This window comes from Momordica charantia (genome assembly GCF_013281855.1).
Source record: "Momordica charantia cultivar OHB3-1 chromosome 5 unlocalized genomic scaffold, Mcharantia_2.0 BLBB01000005.1, whole genome shotgun sequence".
NCBI classification, from domain to species: Eukaryota; Viridiplantae; Streptophyta; class Magnoliopsida; order Cucurbitales; family Cucurbitaceae; genus Momordica; species Momordica charantia.
The window spans coordinates 5,685,993-5,703,230 of NW_028275163.1; the positions used below are offsets into that span (position 1 = coordinate 5,685,993).

General features: G+C 31.0%; 3 protein-coding genes across 4 annotated transcripts; all 3 read right to left on the reverse strand.

The window, feature by feature from the left end:
* Window positions 1-394: 394 nt before the first annotated feature.
* LOC111009454 (uncharacterized) lies at window positions 395-914 on the reverse strand. The gene has a single exon (XM_022282539.2). The coding sequence runs from the start codon at window positions 765-767 to the stop codon at window positions 507-509; it is 261 nt and encodes an 86-aa protein (XP_022138231.1). The 5' UTR covers window positions 768-914; the 3' UTR covers window positions 395-506.
* Window positions 915-7,350: 6,436 nt separating this feature from the next.
* On the reverse strand, window positions 7,351-9,052 carry DHNAT1 (Thioesterase superfamily protein). The gene is made up of 3 exons (XM_022282458.2): window positions 8,758-9,052; window positions 8,471-8,662; window positions 7,351-7,605 (listed from the first exon to the last, which is right to left on the reverse strand). The coding sequence occupies exons 1-3, from the start codon at window positions 8,908-8,910 to the stop codon at window positions 7,462-7,464; spliced, it is 489 nt and encodes a 162-aa protein (XP_022138150.1). The 5' UTR covers window positions 8,911-9,052; the 3' UTR covers window positions 7,351-7,461.
* Window positions 9,053-9,348: 296 nt separating this feature from the next.
* LOC111009343 (1,4-dihydroxy-2-naphthoyl-CoA thioesterase 1) lies at window positions 9,349-14,018 on the reverse strand. 2 transcript variants are annotated; one of them, XM_088124226.1, is made up of 3 exons: window positions 13,658-14,018; window positions 13,381-13,572; window positions 9,349-10,138 (listed from the first exon to the last, which is right to left on the reverse strand). In XM_088124226.1, the coding sequence occupies exons 1-3, from the start codon at window positions 13,814-13,816 to the stop codon at window positions 9,947-9,949; spliced, it is 543 nt and encodes a 180-aa protein (XP_087980352.1). In that variant the 5' UTR covers window positions 13,817-14,018; the 3' UTR covers window positions 9,349-9,946. The 2 variants fall into 2 exon arrangements, with proteins under 2 accessions (XP_087980352.1, XP_022138086.1); XM_022282394.2 differs by lacking the exon at window positions 9,349-10,138 and adding an exon at window positions 12,227-12,642.
* Between the last annotated feature and the right edge of the window lie 3,220 nt (window positions 14,019-17,238).

The window sequence follows — 17,238 nt, forward strand, 5'->3', positions numbered from 1 at the left end:
TGAACCAAACTCGATCGGTTTGGTTTTTATATCTACTTAACTAAATTGGTTTCGATTTCTTCTCTCTACCCGAAAATCGAAGAGAGCCCCCAAATCGTTTCACCCTTACTAGACATATAGAGACATTTGAATTTCGACAGTGTAGTTCATAATCCGTACTAATCCTCATAAATGAAATGTTCTAAGAAATCATCGAATTTGTTAGTCGAAAATCCAAAATTTACAAAAACATCAAAATAATTAAGAAAGAAACCACTGCGATACAAGAAAATACTCACACACACCCACCACACGTTAAGTTCCTCGCCCGTGAAGTAAATCATCGAACCTACGCTCCAAGTAACAAACCCAAATACTCGATAGCAGAAGAAGCAAGATATCTAAATCCATGGAGTAACCGTCCAACCAACACTTTTATTGATAAAAATGAAAGATTACAAGGGAAATAAGAGAGAGAGGGAGAGAAATCAAGATGAGAGAGGCATTAATGAAAAGATGATGAGAAATTAAACAGCAAAAGTTTGGCGTTGAGGGTCAGAAACTCGAGCTTCATAGAATCTGGCAATGAAAGCAGAAGCCTTGCGGTCGATGCCAGGCTCTGCCACCCACCGCCCTCTGTCTTCATCGCTTGGCCACATCCTTCTTCTAATCTCTGCACTTTCGTCCCAATACCCACCATCCTCTGATGATCTCCCCCCCATTGGGAAGCAGCAGCTCTTCAAAATGCTGCAGATCGAAAAGCACTTTGAAGATTTTCTTCCCCCCATGCACTTCAAAAGTTGCTTCTTTTAGTTTAATTTCCACCTTCAGACACAAGCACTTCCCTCCAAAGCACTCCAAAATTTGACGGGGCTTGTGGGTTTAATTGGCTTTTACTAGGCTGTGGAGTGACAGTGTTGTGGGAGAGAATAATGATGAGATGTGTGTTTATATAGTGGAAGAAGAGGGTATTCATTTGCTTCTCAGCCAGGTTGGATTCTTGTTGGAGGGGTCTTTTTAATTCTTTCTTTTTGGGGTTAAATTATGTACAATAATGTCCATTTTGACATAACTGTCGAACTTTGTTTTTAGTTTTATCCAAAAAATCTCAAATCGATAGAGATAATTGTTTTTATCTACCCTTTTCTAAACAATGTGAGATTTTATTTGCACACTTTTCAACCCCAACAAAACTATATGTTTCGCTCTCAACTTTTGAGGTTGCCTGTTAATTAGGTTCTGAATTTTCGAGGTTGTGTTTTATTTCGTCTCTATATGTTAAAAAGCTTGAAGAATACTTACTTCATGTCTTTAAGTTGCGAAGGTGGTTCAATAGCAAATTGACATGGTAGGTGTGAGCATATTATCTTCCTACTTAATGTACAGAGACGTATGTCAATTCGCTACTAGACTACTTCCTGGGGCGCGCATAGGATGCTTCCAATGCAAGCATGAGGTAAGTATTTTTTAAAAAAGAATAGGTTCAACTTCAATTTTACGAATTTGAAAGATTAAGTCATCATTAACTTGTGAATTTAACACTTTAATACATTGACCATATTATTTAAGAATCACATAATTTGACTGATTTCACGTAGGTTTCAAGTATTTTGGTGACGCAAGTGTTAAACTAACAAAGTTAATGATAAGATCACTTTTGAAAGTAGAAACTAAAATAGACGTCGTTAAAAGTAAAAAAGAAACGAGTTTGTAATTTAACTTTTTTTAGAAGAACTTTTACTAAGAAATGGACGGCCAGGATGCAGTGACATGACTTGTTAGATAAGGGTAGGTAGGCTTTGAGATGTAATAAAATGAGACCAAAAGCACAAAAATTATTGACCTCTACTTTTTGATTCACCAAAGCTCTCTCTTATCACTTTTCTTTGTTCTTTGTATTCTTTTGCTTTTCACAGAGGATTCTGCCCTAACTCTTGTTTAAATAATCCCTATGCAAACAACTTTCCTTATACACATAATTATTGATGAATCCAAATCAAATCTCTACCCTACAAGAAATTAAAAAAAAAAACCTTATTTTAAAGAAACATATCTCATATGTTTGCATAATATCTAATATATATAGGGTTAAACTATATGTTTAGTTTGATCGTCTTTATTATCACTTTGCGTTAATTTGATTGATTGTACTTGAAATGTATGACTTGGGTCAAAAACTTTATGCTTTTGGAAAGCTAATAAAAAAATAGATGAGAAGGTAAAAAGGAGGAAAAAAAAAAGAATATGAACCTTTCAGCTGACTAACGTTTGTTTGATGTTTTCAAAAACAAAAAAATTATCACTTTTGTTAAAGATTTCACGTTGATAAAAGAAGCAACCTTACATAGGTTTATAATAGACATGGACTACTCGTCTCATTGTCAATTGGTTTTGAAATGGAACCTCATGAATATAATTAATATGGTATCAAAGCCAAAAAGTTCAAACGATGATCCGATCTAAAAAATGGGATCGGGCCAAGATCATGAGTCAAAAGAGCCATGATCTTAAAGAGACATATTAAGGATCCCACATTAAACCCCACGAATATTAATGTCTCTTTCTGATTTTTCTTGTCTGTTCGTCAAAATTTTAATGACGGTCAACACAGAAAATGGGTGTTAATCGGTCAGCACCGAAATATTATTCCTAGAAACATATGGCAGAGTGCCAACTTTGCGATGACTGGAAAATTGCAAAGGAAAACTAAACAAATCAAAGGGAATGATAGAAAGCTGTTGATCTCTCCCTTTCACTGTTTCTTATTAAGAAAAGGTTCATGCACCTCATGCTACTTTTAACTTATAATAATAATAATTTCCCTAATTTTAAAAGGGTTTTTTTTTTTTTTTAATAATTTTATCTCTGTCTTAAATCTTCTTGGTTAGCTTTTGGGCAGGGAAGAACCCTTTGAAAGGAAAGGACTGGTGGGGAAAGTTTCTAAGAAACCTTCTTCCACAGTGCATTCAAGCTGTGTCTACCTTTTAGGAATCTGAAAACAAAGCCCTCATTCTCTCTCTCAAAATTTTCCCCACTTTATTCCACTTTATAAATACATATATAATAATAATAATAATAATAATCTCTTGATTTGATGATCTGGTTTTGTTTAAATTAGGGCAAAAGCTAGATATTGTGTATGCATGGACATCTCTTGGCAACTTCAAGAGAAAGGGGAGAGAGAAGTTGGTGTAGAGTATAAAGTGCATTCTTTTTCTTATTTTACTTCAAAAACTCTCCTTAATACTTAAGTAAGGGTTTGTTTAATTTGTTGAGTTGTATCAAGATTTTTAATTTAACTTGTATTTGTCCCCTTTGATTCAAGGGTGGCGTCTATTATATATGGTGGATATATAATTTTATTTGCGTCAGGGCTCGAGCTATGTGAATGGTGAATCTCCTCATTTATTTATTTTTTTTTTTTGATGATGAGTATTATTATTGGTGTGATAAAAAAGGACGTAATGGATTAATTTGGGAGTGATTCTCAAATAGATTATTAATTTTTATTCTTTGAAGTGAAATACAAGGTAATAGGGTGTGTTGTGTGTAAATCTCTTTTTGCAAATCCTCTTTTCCGTGGTGAAAACGAAATCTCTATAAATCTTTAATGTCGTGGCTCTTCTTTTACTCTTTTATTTTGTTGTTATTACTTATTGTCTGTGTGAGTTGTTTGATCAGGATTCTGACCAAATCTGTGAAGTTCAGCTCGGATGGGTGCTGGCTCCACTGGTGAGCTGAGAAGCTGACAAGTAGGAGACCTGTAAAAGAGAAAGCACTCTGACGCCTAAGTCATTGTGTGGTCGAGCTATAACCAAGAGAGAATATATTTTCGCATACCTAATCAAAATGAGGCGAGGTCTCTATTTATTGGCTAAGTTTCCGACAAGCCTCCAATGGCTCTCCGATAGCTCGATAATTACGACGTGTTGTTGTAGAGTGTGTCTCATATGTTATCAACTGAAGAAGTGTCCTCTAATTAGCACGGTTGGGTAGCTTAGACGACCAAGGTGGAAGATGGTAGTTAAGCTTGGCTTGTATACCAAGTGATTGAGACAATATATAGGTCGGTTTGGCTTCAAGGATGAGATTTGAGTTCCACTCTAACTCACCATTATCACTGTACCAAAAGGTGTTATGTGACTGGTGAGAAATCTCCTTTGATGTGGTTAATTTAAAAAGGCAAATTAAATTTACCAAATTTATATAAAAAAAATGATTTCAAATTAAATAAATATATATATATATATAAATTTCAAGTTGAAAGATCGCTCAAGAATGGTAAAAATTGATCAAAGTAGTGTATATTTTTCTTCACATTTTCCCACATATTTTCTGCCAATTGAAGGAGGAAAAAGCAAAAATATAGTCGTTCAGACACGTGTTCTTTTATGGTTGGCTGTATTAAATAGATTGAAACATAATAATATTATAACAGTGTTTGTGATGTGGCCAGTCATGAAGAAGAGGAGAGAGAAAGTACTGAAAGTATTTAATGCATGTCAGGGCAACGTAGTAATTTCACAGAAAAGGACAAAAAGTCTATGGTTTTTCCTTGTTCACATGCCTGAGAGTACACATTCTCTGTACTCTCTCCTTTGTACGTTGGCTTGAGTTGTAGGAAGAATTAACGGCTACGATGAACATCTGAAGATGTGCACTCGGGCTTGAGCTTTGGACCGTTGGTGACTTATTTCCTTTGTTATTTTTCTTTTACCCACCACGTGTCCTGGATCCGGCCGTTAATATAGCGTGATGAAAATATAAATCGTTGGATGTAAACAAGCTCATAGAAATTAAAGTAAAAATTATACATGCAAACAAATCTTAGCCAATCATAGTAATAAAAAAAATGAAAAAAGAAAAAAAGAAAATTCTTGGCCACTCATCTTAATAGATTGAAAACTAAAAAATCTGAACCATTAAAAATATGAACTCATGGAAACTAGAGTTGGAATGCTACATGTAATCCACAATCAATTGATTTCTTATTTTCTATATCACTTTTTCATTTTAACTCCCTGATTAATATTTATTTTTCACACGTCATCAAATGTTTTAAGTAAAGAGAGCCGGGGAACGTGCCTACTAATGGCACCAGCTTGGACAAATATCGAACTGAACACCCATCTACGTAATTCGGCCACTCTTAAAACTTTCTAGATAGCAGGATATTGACAAAATCTTCAGAGTGCTAATTCTTTTATTGCACGTTTTTTTATCTTGGAGTGTTCTCGAAGATCTATGATGAATATCGAAATTTTTTCGGTACGAACATTCCCATTTAGACAAAACCTATTATGTTTCGAAAGGGAAGGCAGAGAGGTAGTACTTCGAATGGCGAAGAGAGGCAGCTTCCCTGCTTCAACGTAAGGAAGAAGCTCAAGCGGCAAATCCTACGTGATATCTATGGTTAAACTCTTCACAACTTATCAATGGATATAATCCTTTTGGTATGAATAGTTTATCAGTCCGGACGACATCTTCGTGATTCTGGTCTCATCAGACACCCAATGAAAGGCTGACATCCAGGGAACCTGGCTCGGGAACAGTTTCTTTGAATTTACTCGTGGATTGTAGTGGTTCGAGCCGATCGAGAGTACAAGATTATTGGGTTACGAAGTAAGGTCAGCTGGTTAAGGTAACTATATCGACGGCCGGAACCGACACTCCACGTTCGAGATAGGAAATTTACGCTTTATAATAATAACACTCACACATACAAAAGAATTAATATAAATACATATATAATCAAACTATGAATTGTAGAAATTAATTGCCATAAAAATTTATCATTCACTCATTCATCACTTCGAGTGGTATATCCCCACAGGAGTAGGTTCAAAATATTAAATGGAGCCTACTCGTATTTAAATCTCAAAACGACACCAAAATTCTTTTATTTTTCGAAGGTAATTATTTGAATTCAAATTTTGACCATATTTAAATGTATATTATATACATATAATCTAGGTTTTAAATACTATTTTGGTCGCGTACTTTTGGCTTTGATTTATTTTGATTTTTATACTTTCAACTTTTGTTCATTTTAGTCAATGTATTTTTGAAACGTCATTTTTAGTATTTGAACTTAAAAAAAATGTTCATTTTGAGTCATTCATTTTTGTTTTTATCTCACTTCTTTCAATCATAATTCTAGCATGACACTTCACTCACAAAATTTATTGAAATATAGCCATAAATTTTTAATAAGGAATTCAATTGTGCATAAAATTTTTGTCAACAATTTACAAATAGAGACCAAAATTGCCACATTTTAAAGGTACATTGTATAAAATGAACAAAAGTTGAAAGTACAGAGGTCAAAATAGATTTTTTAAAAATATAAAGACTAAAATAAATCTAAATATAAAGTATAGAGACAAAAATAATATTTGAATTTATTACTAGACGTTAGAGAGAATATATGACCAAAACCGTCCATAGGTTTGGCTGTATGTGATACAATGGACGAATTAATTTTTTATGTATTTCATTAACAACCAAATGTATTAGGATTAGGTAATTATCTTGTGAGATAAGTCTAGGTATGTGCAAACTGATCCGAATACTATATATAATTTAAAAAAAGTCCTAGTCCTTTTTTTTTTGGATTATATGATTAAGGCGTCGGCATTCGAATTGGTGGGATTTTGTTACTAACCCACCCATAGTACCAATTTCTGAACGAAAAGACATCAGTTTCTTTTAGAGCGTTTAAATTTTAATTTTTTTTTAATATCTTAACCGAATTAAAAAAGCTTGTATCCTATTTTAATCTCAAACTTTCATATTCATTTTATAAAATTATATGAGAATAAATTTTCTCCCTCAATTTTTATAATTTAAAGATTATAGATATAAAACGTTAGAATGTGAAACTGTTGGTCTTTTTACTTTCAACTTTTATTTCATTTAATTTTTTTACTTTCAAAACATCATTTTGGTCCTTGTTACAAAATTTTAATATAATGGAAACATTTTAATACAAATTTATGACTACATTTCAAAAAATGTAGTGTCATATTAAAATCTTGACCAAAATAAATGACATAGAAAAATGAAGAGACCAAAATAGTTATTTTTTTATGTATAGGGATAAAGTAGACACTTCGAAAGTACAAAATGCATGGATTAAAACGAATTAAAACTATAATTATATGGACCAAAATATTATCTAAAAAAATGAAGAATAATAATATAAAGACATTTTTAAAAAGATTAAAAAAGAAAAAAGAACATAACCAAAAATGGCAAAGAAAGCATAATTTTCAAAAACTAAAAACTAGAAACAACAAGACAATACCATAACTTTCAAACTTTTGATCTTTTCAAGTAAAAATTTTAGTTTTAAGATTCCATAATGAAAGATGGTCTAAAGTATGATTGATTTATTTCTAGTATAAGTTAAAATACAAAATAACCCTCTAAAGTGGGAAATATAATAAATATAGATATATACTATATAGTACAATAATTTTATCACAATTTTGCAAACCTTTTGAGGGCATCAGCGGCATTTTGGGCATGTTTTGGCACAGACAAATTGCATATGAGAGTCACCCTTGATGAGGAAATATAGACTCTACTTTCTCCCTCACCCTTCCATAATCGTACATCCCATACCTACACAATTATCCAGCCATTTCATTTTAGTCCTTGTAATTTGGTTTAATTCTATTGATGGCCTAATTTTTCTTAAGTAAATAGTGTTAAGTTTGCATTTTAGTCCTTGCATTTTGGTTCAATCTAGGGTGAATAGTGTTAATTAGTTTGCTAATTTCCAATAGACTATTAATAAAAAAATTTTACTTGAATACATAGACTAAATTGAAAGTTTATGAAATTTGGAGATGAACATTATCCTATCATAATTTAACCTAGAATTTTTTAAAAATTAAGATTTTAAAATTTTCTTTCTATATGGTCTCCCAACTTTTCAAAATTGATAGATTATATAAATGAAACGTTAGAATGTAAAATTTTTTCTTCTTTTCCCAATATGGCAATAGTACAACTTTAACTAGTGAGAAAAAAAGGTTTTGTATCCTATTTAGAACCATGGGTGAACATTTTTTAAGAACGGTGCGATTCATATAAATAACAAAAAAAAAAAAACTCGCATTTGAATATAAAATTTGAAATTTTACTAAAATAGGATAATTAAAATCATACACGAACTCAAAAAAAATCACTCCTATTCTGGTTAAAACAAAAATCGTACTTATATTCTTAAGTTTGAAAAAATAATAAAATCTATATGATTTATTATAGACAATATCAAATTTTGTGTCTAATAGAATTTTGACCTCTTTGTTTTCTGCGTAAATTTTTTAAAATATCTAACAAACAATACTTAGGCTAAACTCGTAATTTGAGTTAATTTAATTTTGAAAATACAATTCTTCATATTAAATTTTAAAATAATAATAATAATAATAATAAAAAGTGAGAAGATAAGAAAAGCAGAGAGAAGAAGAAGAGGAGATGCCTGAATGGTTTTGCCGACGGAGACCGGAGTCGCTTCTGCCAAAACGACGTCGCCGACCTCCGCCGCCTTCAAGTGGTTGATGCTGAGATGGATTCCGGCCACTCTCCGGTAACCGGAGGCGACGTGAGCGCCCATACTCGCCAGCGACTCCGCAATCAGCGCCGATACTCCTCCGTGCAGCACTTTAAACGGCTAATCAAACAAAATTGCAAAACGGAGAATCAGAAATTGAGAATCGCAAAAAGCAAAAACGCAAAATCGAATGAATCGAATTGAGAATCAATTACCTGGCAGCAATTTGGGGAAACCGGGAGACGGCCGCTGACTCTGTGAGGCGATACGTGTTCGATCTGAAATCCGATGGCGTGAAGCGGAGCGTCGAGATCAGCCGCCGTGTTGGAGGAGGAGGACGGCGGCTTCTTGTTCTCCGACGTAGACATTTTTTGGATCGGAGTGCGACGTCCGGAGCGGACGATTTTTGCGGATTAGATCGGAGAGGAGAGGAGTTGGTGGAGAAGACTGGAGACGAGACGCGGAATTTAATTAGAGAATCGGATGCCCCACATACGACTTGTCTTCCGGTCTTATTATATTTTATAAACGTAGAAGTATAATGGAAACCACGACGTAATTGTAAAAATTAAACCAAAAAAGTTTATGCTTTACCAAATTTAATCCAAAAATGTTTTTTGAACACTTTGTTAATATTTTTCTAGCTTCTTTTGCAAATTTTCTTTTATTTTCCTTACCTGAAAATATCTCTCACTATCGCTATTTTATTGGTGAGGTTGCTTAAACGTAATGCAAAGGTAATTTATATTTGAAAGTTAACATGTTTTTATAAAGGACAAAATAATTGTAGTGTAGTAGCTAACACTATCGTCGATCTCATAATATTTAACACTATATTTGCAAGTGCTTTTTGCATGGTTTTTTGTCTCGATCAAAAGTACTTTTTATAATAAATTTTTATATTTTGATGCTAAGAAAAAAAAAATGGCGTGCTAGAGGGTTTTTGGTATCTGCTTGACTAAAAAGTACTAAAAATAATATGCATAATCAAATATCAAGATGATTTGCTGTGCAATAATATAAGGATGATTTTGAAAAAAGTAATTTTGAGAGACATTTTTTTAATCAAAACTCTTGAAAGAAGTTCTAATTAAATGTTTCTTCTAAAAAAAATAGATTTATAAAGCCCAAGATAGAAAAGATGAATGTGTTAGAAAGGATAAGGAAGAGAGTCCATGTGATATGGGGCAAGATCTAAGAAGACATCAAGGATGTATATAGAATCTAGATCCTTCTTGTTTTTTTTTTTGTTGTTTTTATTTTTATGTCTTATTGCAATAAAACAGTTTTCATTTAGGTCAGTGAAGATGTCAACGCCAACTTTCTTCTAAAAAGTCATCAATAATATAATATTTATATTTAAAAAATAGTAAAAAAATTTTGTAGCGCTTTAGTTGTCAAATCTTACCATTTGTCTTTGTCGTCCAATTTTCCATTCCAAATCAAAACATATTCGAATGCAATACCACTTCGTTCCGGATAAATTGAAGGAACGGTAGATTTGCATAAAAATCTTATAAAAGATAAAACCTGGCTGATTAACTTGACAAAGGTAGCCATGCCGACAAGTTTAATTGATGTTGATCCTCGAATGACCTAGCAGACAAATAAGTAACATATGTGACAAATTTGTAATCACGAGATCATTCACTTTATTCAAAGCCAAGATGGCAAAAATGTGATCACTAGATCTGACACTTTGTCCCAGGCCAATATGTCGCAAAAGCGTGGCCACTAGACCTTACACTTTGTCCAAAATCGATATGTTGCAAATCTATGGTGGTAAAAATTTACTTGATGGGTCCATTTTAAATCCCCAATTTCAAGTCAGCCAAAGCGTGAGATAAAAATAGAGAAATTTCATTTTCCATGAGTGAGAAAGTTTGTAAAACATATTTTTACTGAGGGAAACTTTTATATCATCGACGGTGGTTTTTACTCTAAAAGTTTTTTTCTTTTTTTTTTTTCTGGATTTTCCACCTACAATCCATGTGACCAATTCTTTTTCTTCATTATTACTTCTTCTCAATCAATTTGAGAAGAAGACTAGATTTTTTCTTCAGATATATCCAGAATTTAGTTTATGTCCAGATATATTCGAGGGTTGTTGTTGGAGAGTGAGTTGCTAACAGTGATTTCAGGAAGTTTATATGGAATTTAGTTTATATCTGGATATATCGAGGGTTGTATTTGGAGGGTGAGTTAGGGTTATGGTTAGAGAGTGAGTTGCTAACAATGATTTTATGAACTTTATATGGAAAAAAACTCACATAGTTCTCGACATAATTTTCAACCTACCCTGTCCCTTAATTAATTTTAGTAAATCAAGAAAATCAATCTTTTTGAAGGAGTGAATTAAAGTTTTGAAGAGTGAATTAAGGGATTTGTGTTGAAAATTAGTATAGGGCCCACAATGATTATGATAATAATTTATGGAATTAAATCTTTTTTATTTCAAAAAAACAAATAACTATAATAAATGTAAATGTAATAAATAAGGGTAAAATCGAAATTAAAAAAAGTCCTACAATCTTGTAAAATTAGAAAACTTTAGACATTTGTATAAATAAGTTTCTAAAATCGCCCCAGAACATATTATCTCTAAAAATTTTCATAAAGTAGCAAGAAGCCCATATCCATAAATATCCATGGTTTCATTCAAAAAATACACTCAATATTTTACGACATTCTCTAATATAATGAAATTCCATAATTTTTATTTACTTTTTGTGACGTTTAAAAAAATGTCATAAATTAACGAAAAATGTGCTTTAATCATCCCGCTTTCTTGCAAAAAACGCGTCATATCATTCTGTGACCTTTATTTAACTTTCATACAATCCCAAAATTTTTGACTTTTTGTAACATTTAAAAAACACAAATATTGTTTGTCTTTTCCTACCAAAAACTCGCTCCACCCGTCATGGAACCACAACATTTTTTCTTCTTTTCATGATGATCAAAAAAATGTTATAAATAACGAAAAATTCGTGATGGTTTTTAAACGTATGTTATCCCATGTTTATTCCTACTTTTGGTGACGTTTAAAAAAACATTACAAATAACGAAAAAATTGTAAATATCCATATTTTCACACAAAAAATGCACTCGACCCTTTCGTGGCGGTTTTTAGACGTCTTGTAGTCCCATGTTATTTTCTACTTTCCATGATGTTAAGAAAACATCACGAAAAGACCAAAAATATATGAAAATTTTTCGTTTTTCAAAAAAAAAAAAAAAGCACCTTTAACATTTTATGGCTTTTTTATTTTTGCAACTTTTTTTACTGTTCATCACCACCATGAAAATCCCAAAAATCTAGTAGTGCAATCACCATCGTGAAAATCTCAAAAATCTAGTAGTGCAATTTTAGCTGAAAAAGACTCACTATTCGATTGTAACATTAAAGTTTAATTTTGACTCCTTTGATTGATAATATTTTTATTTACCTGAAAATTTCCTTAGCTACAACCTTTGAATTTAACGTGTAGATTGCTAAAAATTAATAGTAATAATAGTAAATAATGTATAGATTTTCTTATATTTTATGGATGTGGTAAGTTTTCTTTTACACGATAAATTCTATCTTTCTAGAACTACAATTTAAATAAGGTGAAAATTTAACCTATAACAAATTGAAGATCCTAATCCCTCAAATCAATTAAACTATAACGTAATAAAGGATATTTAATATGATCTTTAAATTATAATGTTACTTGAAAGCAACAAACAAAATATATCTATAATATTGTTCAATCGTTTGACGAGGAAGAGGAGTTAGTAAGAATACGTTTTCCATCCGAATTTTCTAATAAAAACTAAAAACAAAAAACAGGACTAAGGATTTGAAACAATAACTCATTACTCTATGAGTCGAGTGGTAATCAAGTTCTATAGTTAAAAGAAAGAAAGAAAAAGAACTCTTTAATTTGTAAGATTCATAACTTTGAGAAGGCCTTGAGAGTGTCAACCAAGGGTTGGGCATGTTTTGGGACAGGCAAGTTGCATAGGAGAGTAACCTTTGAGGACGACACAACCTCTCTTCTACTTCTCTCTAAGCTTGAAGTTTTTGAGGCCTTCCACAATTCTACCTCCCACACCTAAATCAAATCATATGCATAACCACACCTTATTCTCACATTCTCTTTTTTCTTTTCAAAAAGATAAACAAAGTAAAATATATAAATATAAAGCTTAAATTATAATTTGGGTTCTTCTAATTAGTTATATACTTTAAAAATTCATCGTTGATTTCTCAAAATCAATATTGTGTGGCTTATGTCATGGATCCTATAATTGGGGCAAGCGACACTGTGACCAGTGCGGTGTAGGATTTGAGTTCAAGATTTTATAGTAGGTGATACCACAAAGTTCAAGACTCTTGCCATTACGTCGGAACCTCGTTGATAGGTCCTTAAATTTTTAGAGTTTAGATGTATAATAGATTATTTAGTAAAATTGAAATTTCAATAAGCTTTTTAAGATATCTATAACATTGAAAATTGGATACTACTAAAAAATTTCTTTAAAAAGAGTGCAAATCCTCCATTTCCCAAATGAGCCCACATAATTGTTTTAAAAATCGTACGGCAGATTTTTTTTTATTATTATTATTTTCTTTAAACCATGGTTGGACATGTGAGTCCACAATGATTTTTTTTCCCCCAAAAAAAAAAACCCTATTAGTTAGACAATGTATCTATTTTTATAATTTAATTTTTTTTCACTTGAACTCAAATTTGAAACAAACAAACAAACAAACAAAATTCTTATTTCAGAAACAAAGATATGAATTGTGAATTGAAACTGAAGAAAGAAAACCAAAGAAAGTGAGGTACCTGAATAGGATTTCCGAGGGAGATGGGGGTAGCTTCGGCGAGAACGAGATCGCCGATCTCCGCGCTCTGCAAGTGGTTTATACTCAGATGGAATCCCGCCACTCTTTGGAATCCCGACGCCATCTGAGCTCCGATGCTCGCCAGCGCCTCCGCTATCATCGCCGACACGCCGCCGTGCAGCACCTTGAACGGCTGCGTTTTTTTTTTTATTCGATTTCCGATTTGTCACAAAACTCAAAATCGAAACTCAAAAATCGAAATCGAAACAGAAACAGACCTGGCAGCACTTAGGGGAAACCAGAATGCGGCCGGCTACTCTGTGAGGAGATAAGGTCTGGATCTCGAATCCGACGGCGTTGAGCGGAGAATCCAGAATCGCCGTTTTCGAGGACCACGGAACCGCCGGATTACGATCATTCTGATTCTGATTATCCATATGCGCTGCGATTGCGAATGCGAATGCGAGGCTTTCTGGTTTGAGAGGATTTGGAGAAGAAACTAGGGATCGGATTTGAGAAATCGGTTCGGTTTGAGAATTGAGAGAGAATGAAGGGGACCGTCAGAATAAGTACGAACGCTGATGATTTGTTTCCGTTCGGTTTTTTACTTTCCTTTCCTCCACAACTTTGGACAAAATTTCCTACACAACTTTGGATAAAATTGGTGCCCAAAGAGGAGGGTATTAATTATACGTCACCCGTGACATCATGTGTAGCTCATTGATCCGAAGGAATTAGGATTAATTAAAAAAGAATGAATTTAAATTTCATGATAGGCCACCGAATTCTATATGTTTCCCGACGTGATTGCTTAGTCAGGTGCGCTTTAGTTGGTCCGGACACTTACAGATATAAAAAAAATTATCTGTCACATGTGGACATGACCATGGACATTTCTATCATATTACCAAAAAATTCGATAAAATATGAAAATATCAGTAAAATGAAACTAAGACATGCATAATATTAATATTAATCATTTTTTATTTATTTAGAAATAGAAAATTATTTATTTGTTAATTTAAATACTTTTTACAATTTTTTAATTTTTTAACTCTTATGAAAATATTCATCGACATCGACATTGATATTTTATCGATATTTTCATGAAATTGTGACATCAACAATTCAATCGATCGATATAGACATTTAAAACCTTGGAAATATATACTTTTGCTAAACACCGTTAAAAAAATGACTACAAGAATAATTGAAAACCATTTTTTGTTTATTGTCTTTAGTTTTTTATTTTTGATTTTTAGTTTTGAAAAAGAGATTTGGTAACAGTTCAATTTTCTTCCCCTATCATTTTTATTTTTTATTTAATTTAACTAATATATTTCAATTACTTTTTGTTTACATTTTTTTTTTCTCACTATGATTTTTTCTTTCTTTTTTAGAAAAATAATACAAAAAGAATATGTATTTATATATATAACATTAAGTTTAAAATTTTAAAAATTGACATAAATTGTAAACTTATATAATTAGTGACCCGGAGGATCTCGCAATTTAGAATATATATATATATATATATATAGAACAATTACGATATATTAAATTAATAATTTAATTTAGTTATAAACAGCGATTATAAATTATTTCTATTAAATTTGAAGTGAAGCTGCTGTGAAAGAAAATTCTGGATCAGGCAACGGTATAAAATCACATGACTACTAAAAGTCACTTTTGTAATTTAAAAAAAAAAAACAAAAAGTATTGACCTTTTTTAAAAACACATATTTACTCTGTCATTTGGTATAATTTCCTTCTTTTATCTTATCCTTTCCTTGTTCGTCTTTTACTCCCAAATTTACTCTCTGTGAACGACTTTTATTTTTGCCTTTAATTTTCTCTCATTAATTTTTTTTTCTAACTTTTCTTTCAATTTTTTCTTTTATCTCTCTAAAATTTACTAGTTTTGTTTTAAAGGGATTTTTTTTATCTTTGTAAATTTTTATTTTCATGTATATAATGCATTTTCTACCATGTCTTACCCTTGTCACTGATTTCATTTTCTAAATAATTAGTATATATTTGATTAACTGTTTTACTAAATTATGAATAAAATTTAAATTTTTTTAAACTAATTATTGATACTAGTAAATAATATTTTTTTTCAATAAAATATAAATAAATTGTGTATATTTATTACTCGTTTTTAATTTTAATTAATATTAATTATTAAACTCGTAATTTTCCAAAGCATCTCTGACTCTGTCCACGTCTCTACTTTACATAGATTTTTCTCCCTCTAAGATATCTTTTCAAGTTTATAATTTTCGAAAAAGAGAAAACTAAAAATAATTATTAGACATGTTCAGTTTTCTGTTTTTAAAAACAAAAAACAAAACTTTTTTATGGTTTTTGTTTTTAAAGTACAAAAACTAGAGAACCCAAAAATTAAAAACAAAAATCGTTATATCCCTAAATTATTTTGAATTTATGAAAAAAAAAATATAAAAATAACTCGAATGTATATCTAGTGGTTATCAGAGATCATGAAGATTGCATTCAAAGTTGAGGCATTTAAAAGATGATGCGACCCATTAAGCGTCCTAGTATTATAAATACCATTTTGGTTAGATTACACTTTTTGATTCTTCAACTTCAAACTCTTAAAATCTATTATTCAAATCTAGTTTGATAATAATTTTTGGTTATAAACATTAATTTTGCTCCTTTGGAGGCCAAGGAATGTCCCCAAGCTCCACATGATACAATGACTTTTTTTTCTTTTTTACTTTTCATTTTATATCTAGTAAAACTCTTTTCTTTCAATATTGTTTCTCAAGAGTCTCTAAATGTTAAAACTTGTCTAATAAATATTTATTTATTTTCTTTTACTTTTTGTTTCTTTTTAAACATACTTACTTATGACGTTTATTTATGTGCACCAGTAGATTAGGTATAATCGTCTTCTCCAGTCAAATCAATATTGTTTAAGAATAATATACAATTAAGTAATATTCTTTCAACTAAAATGTTGAAAGTTCAAATCATCACTCCCACCCCTATTAAACCTTTGAAAAAATAAATGTAATATTAAAGACTTATTTATTAATAGAAATGTGAAAATATGATCCACACATTGGTTGCTGTTGCACCTCTTTAATTTTGTTTAAATTTTAAAATTTTTATAATGTTAATTTTGGCCCTTTGTTGCATTATAACCATATTAAAGAGTAATAAAAGGAATAACCATTAATTTAATTCCTGGAATCAATTTATGTAGTTTCAATTCAGCCCACATCATCACATACTTTAAGTCGCATCATTGATCTATTGGGTGTAGAATAACAATAAATATCAAAATGATTAATGTTTTAAAATTTAGAGACTAAATTTGAAATTATGAAAATTTAAATAACAAAATAAAATTTAGACACAACTAAGATCCCACTGGATAATAATTTTTTTTTCTATTTTTGAAAATTATGCTAGTTCGCTCACAATTTTTTGAACATGTTCTAACGTTTTTTAGTCAAATATCATAAACATCCTTAGTTTTCAAATTTTAGCTTAGATTTTGAAAATAATTTTAAAAAGTAGATGCAGAATAAAAATATATATAGGTGAAAATAGTGTCTATAAACTAAAATAAAAAAACAAAATAATCAAGACCTAAAAGATGAAAATTTTGTTGATGATCAAATTCAACGCATAGAGTTTGGTGGTTAGGCATAATTCTTTACTTGGATATAACCAAATTCCCTATGAGACTGTCATCAATAAAGTCTCTAATGCATTTTCTAAAGACCTCATATTTTCAATGAGAAACCTTCCTATGTTTTAGTTCTTAATGTATTCTTTTAATTATTTTCAATTATACACTTTTTTTCTTAATATCAATATGTTC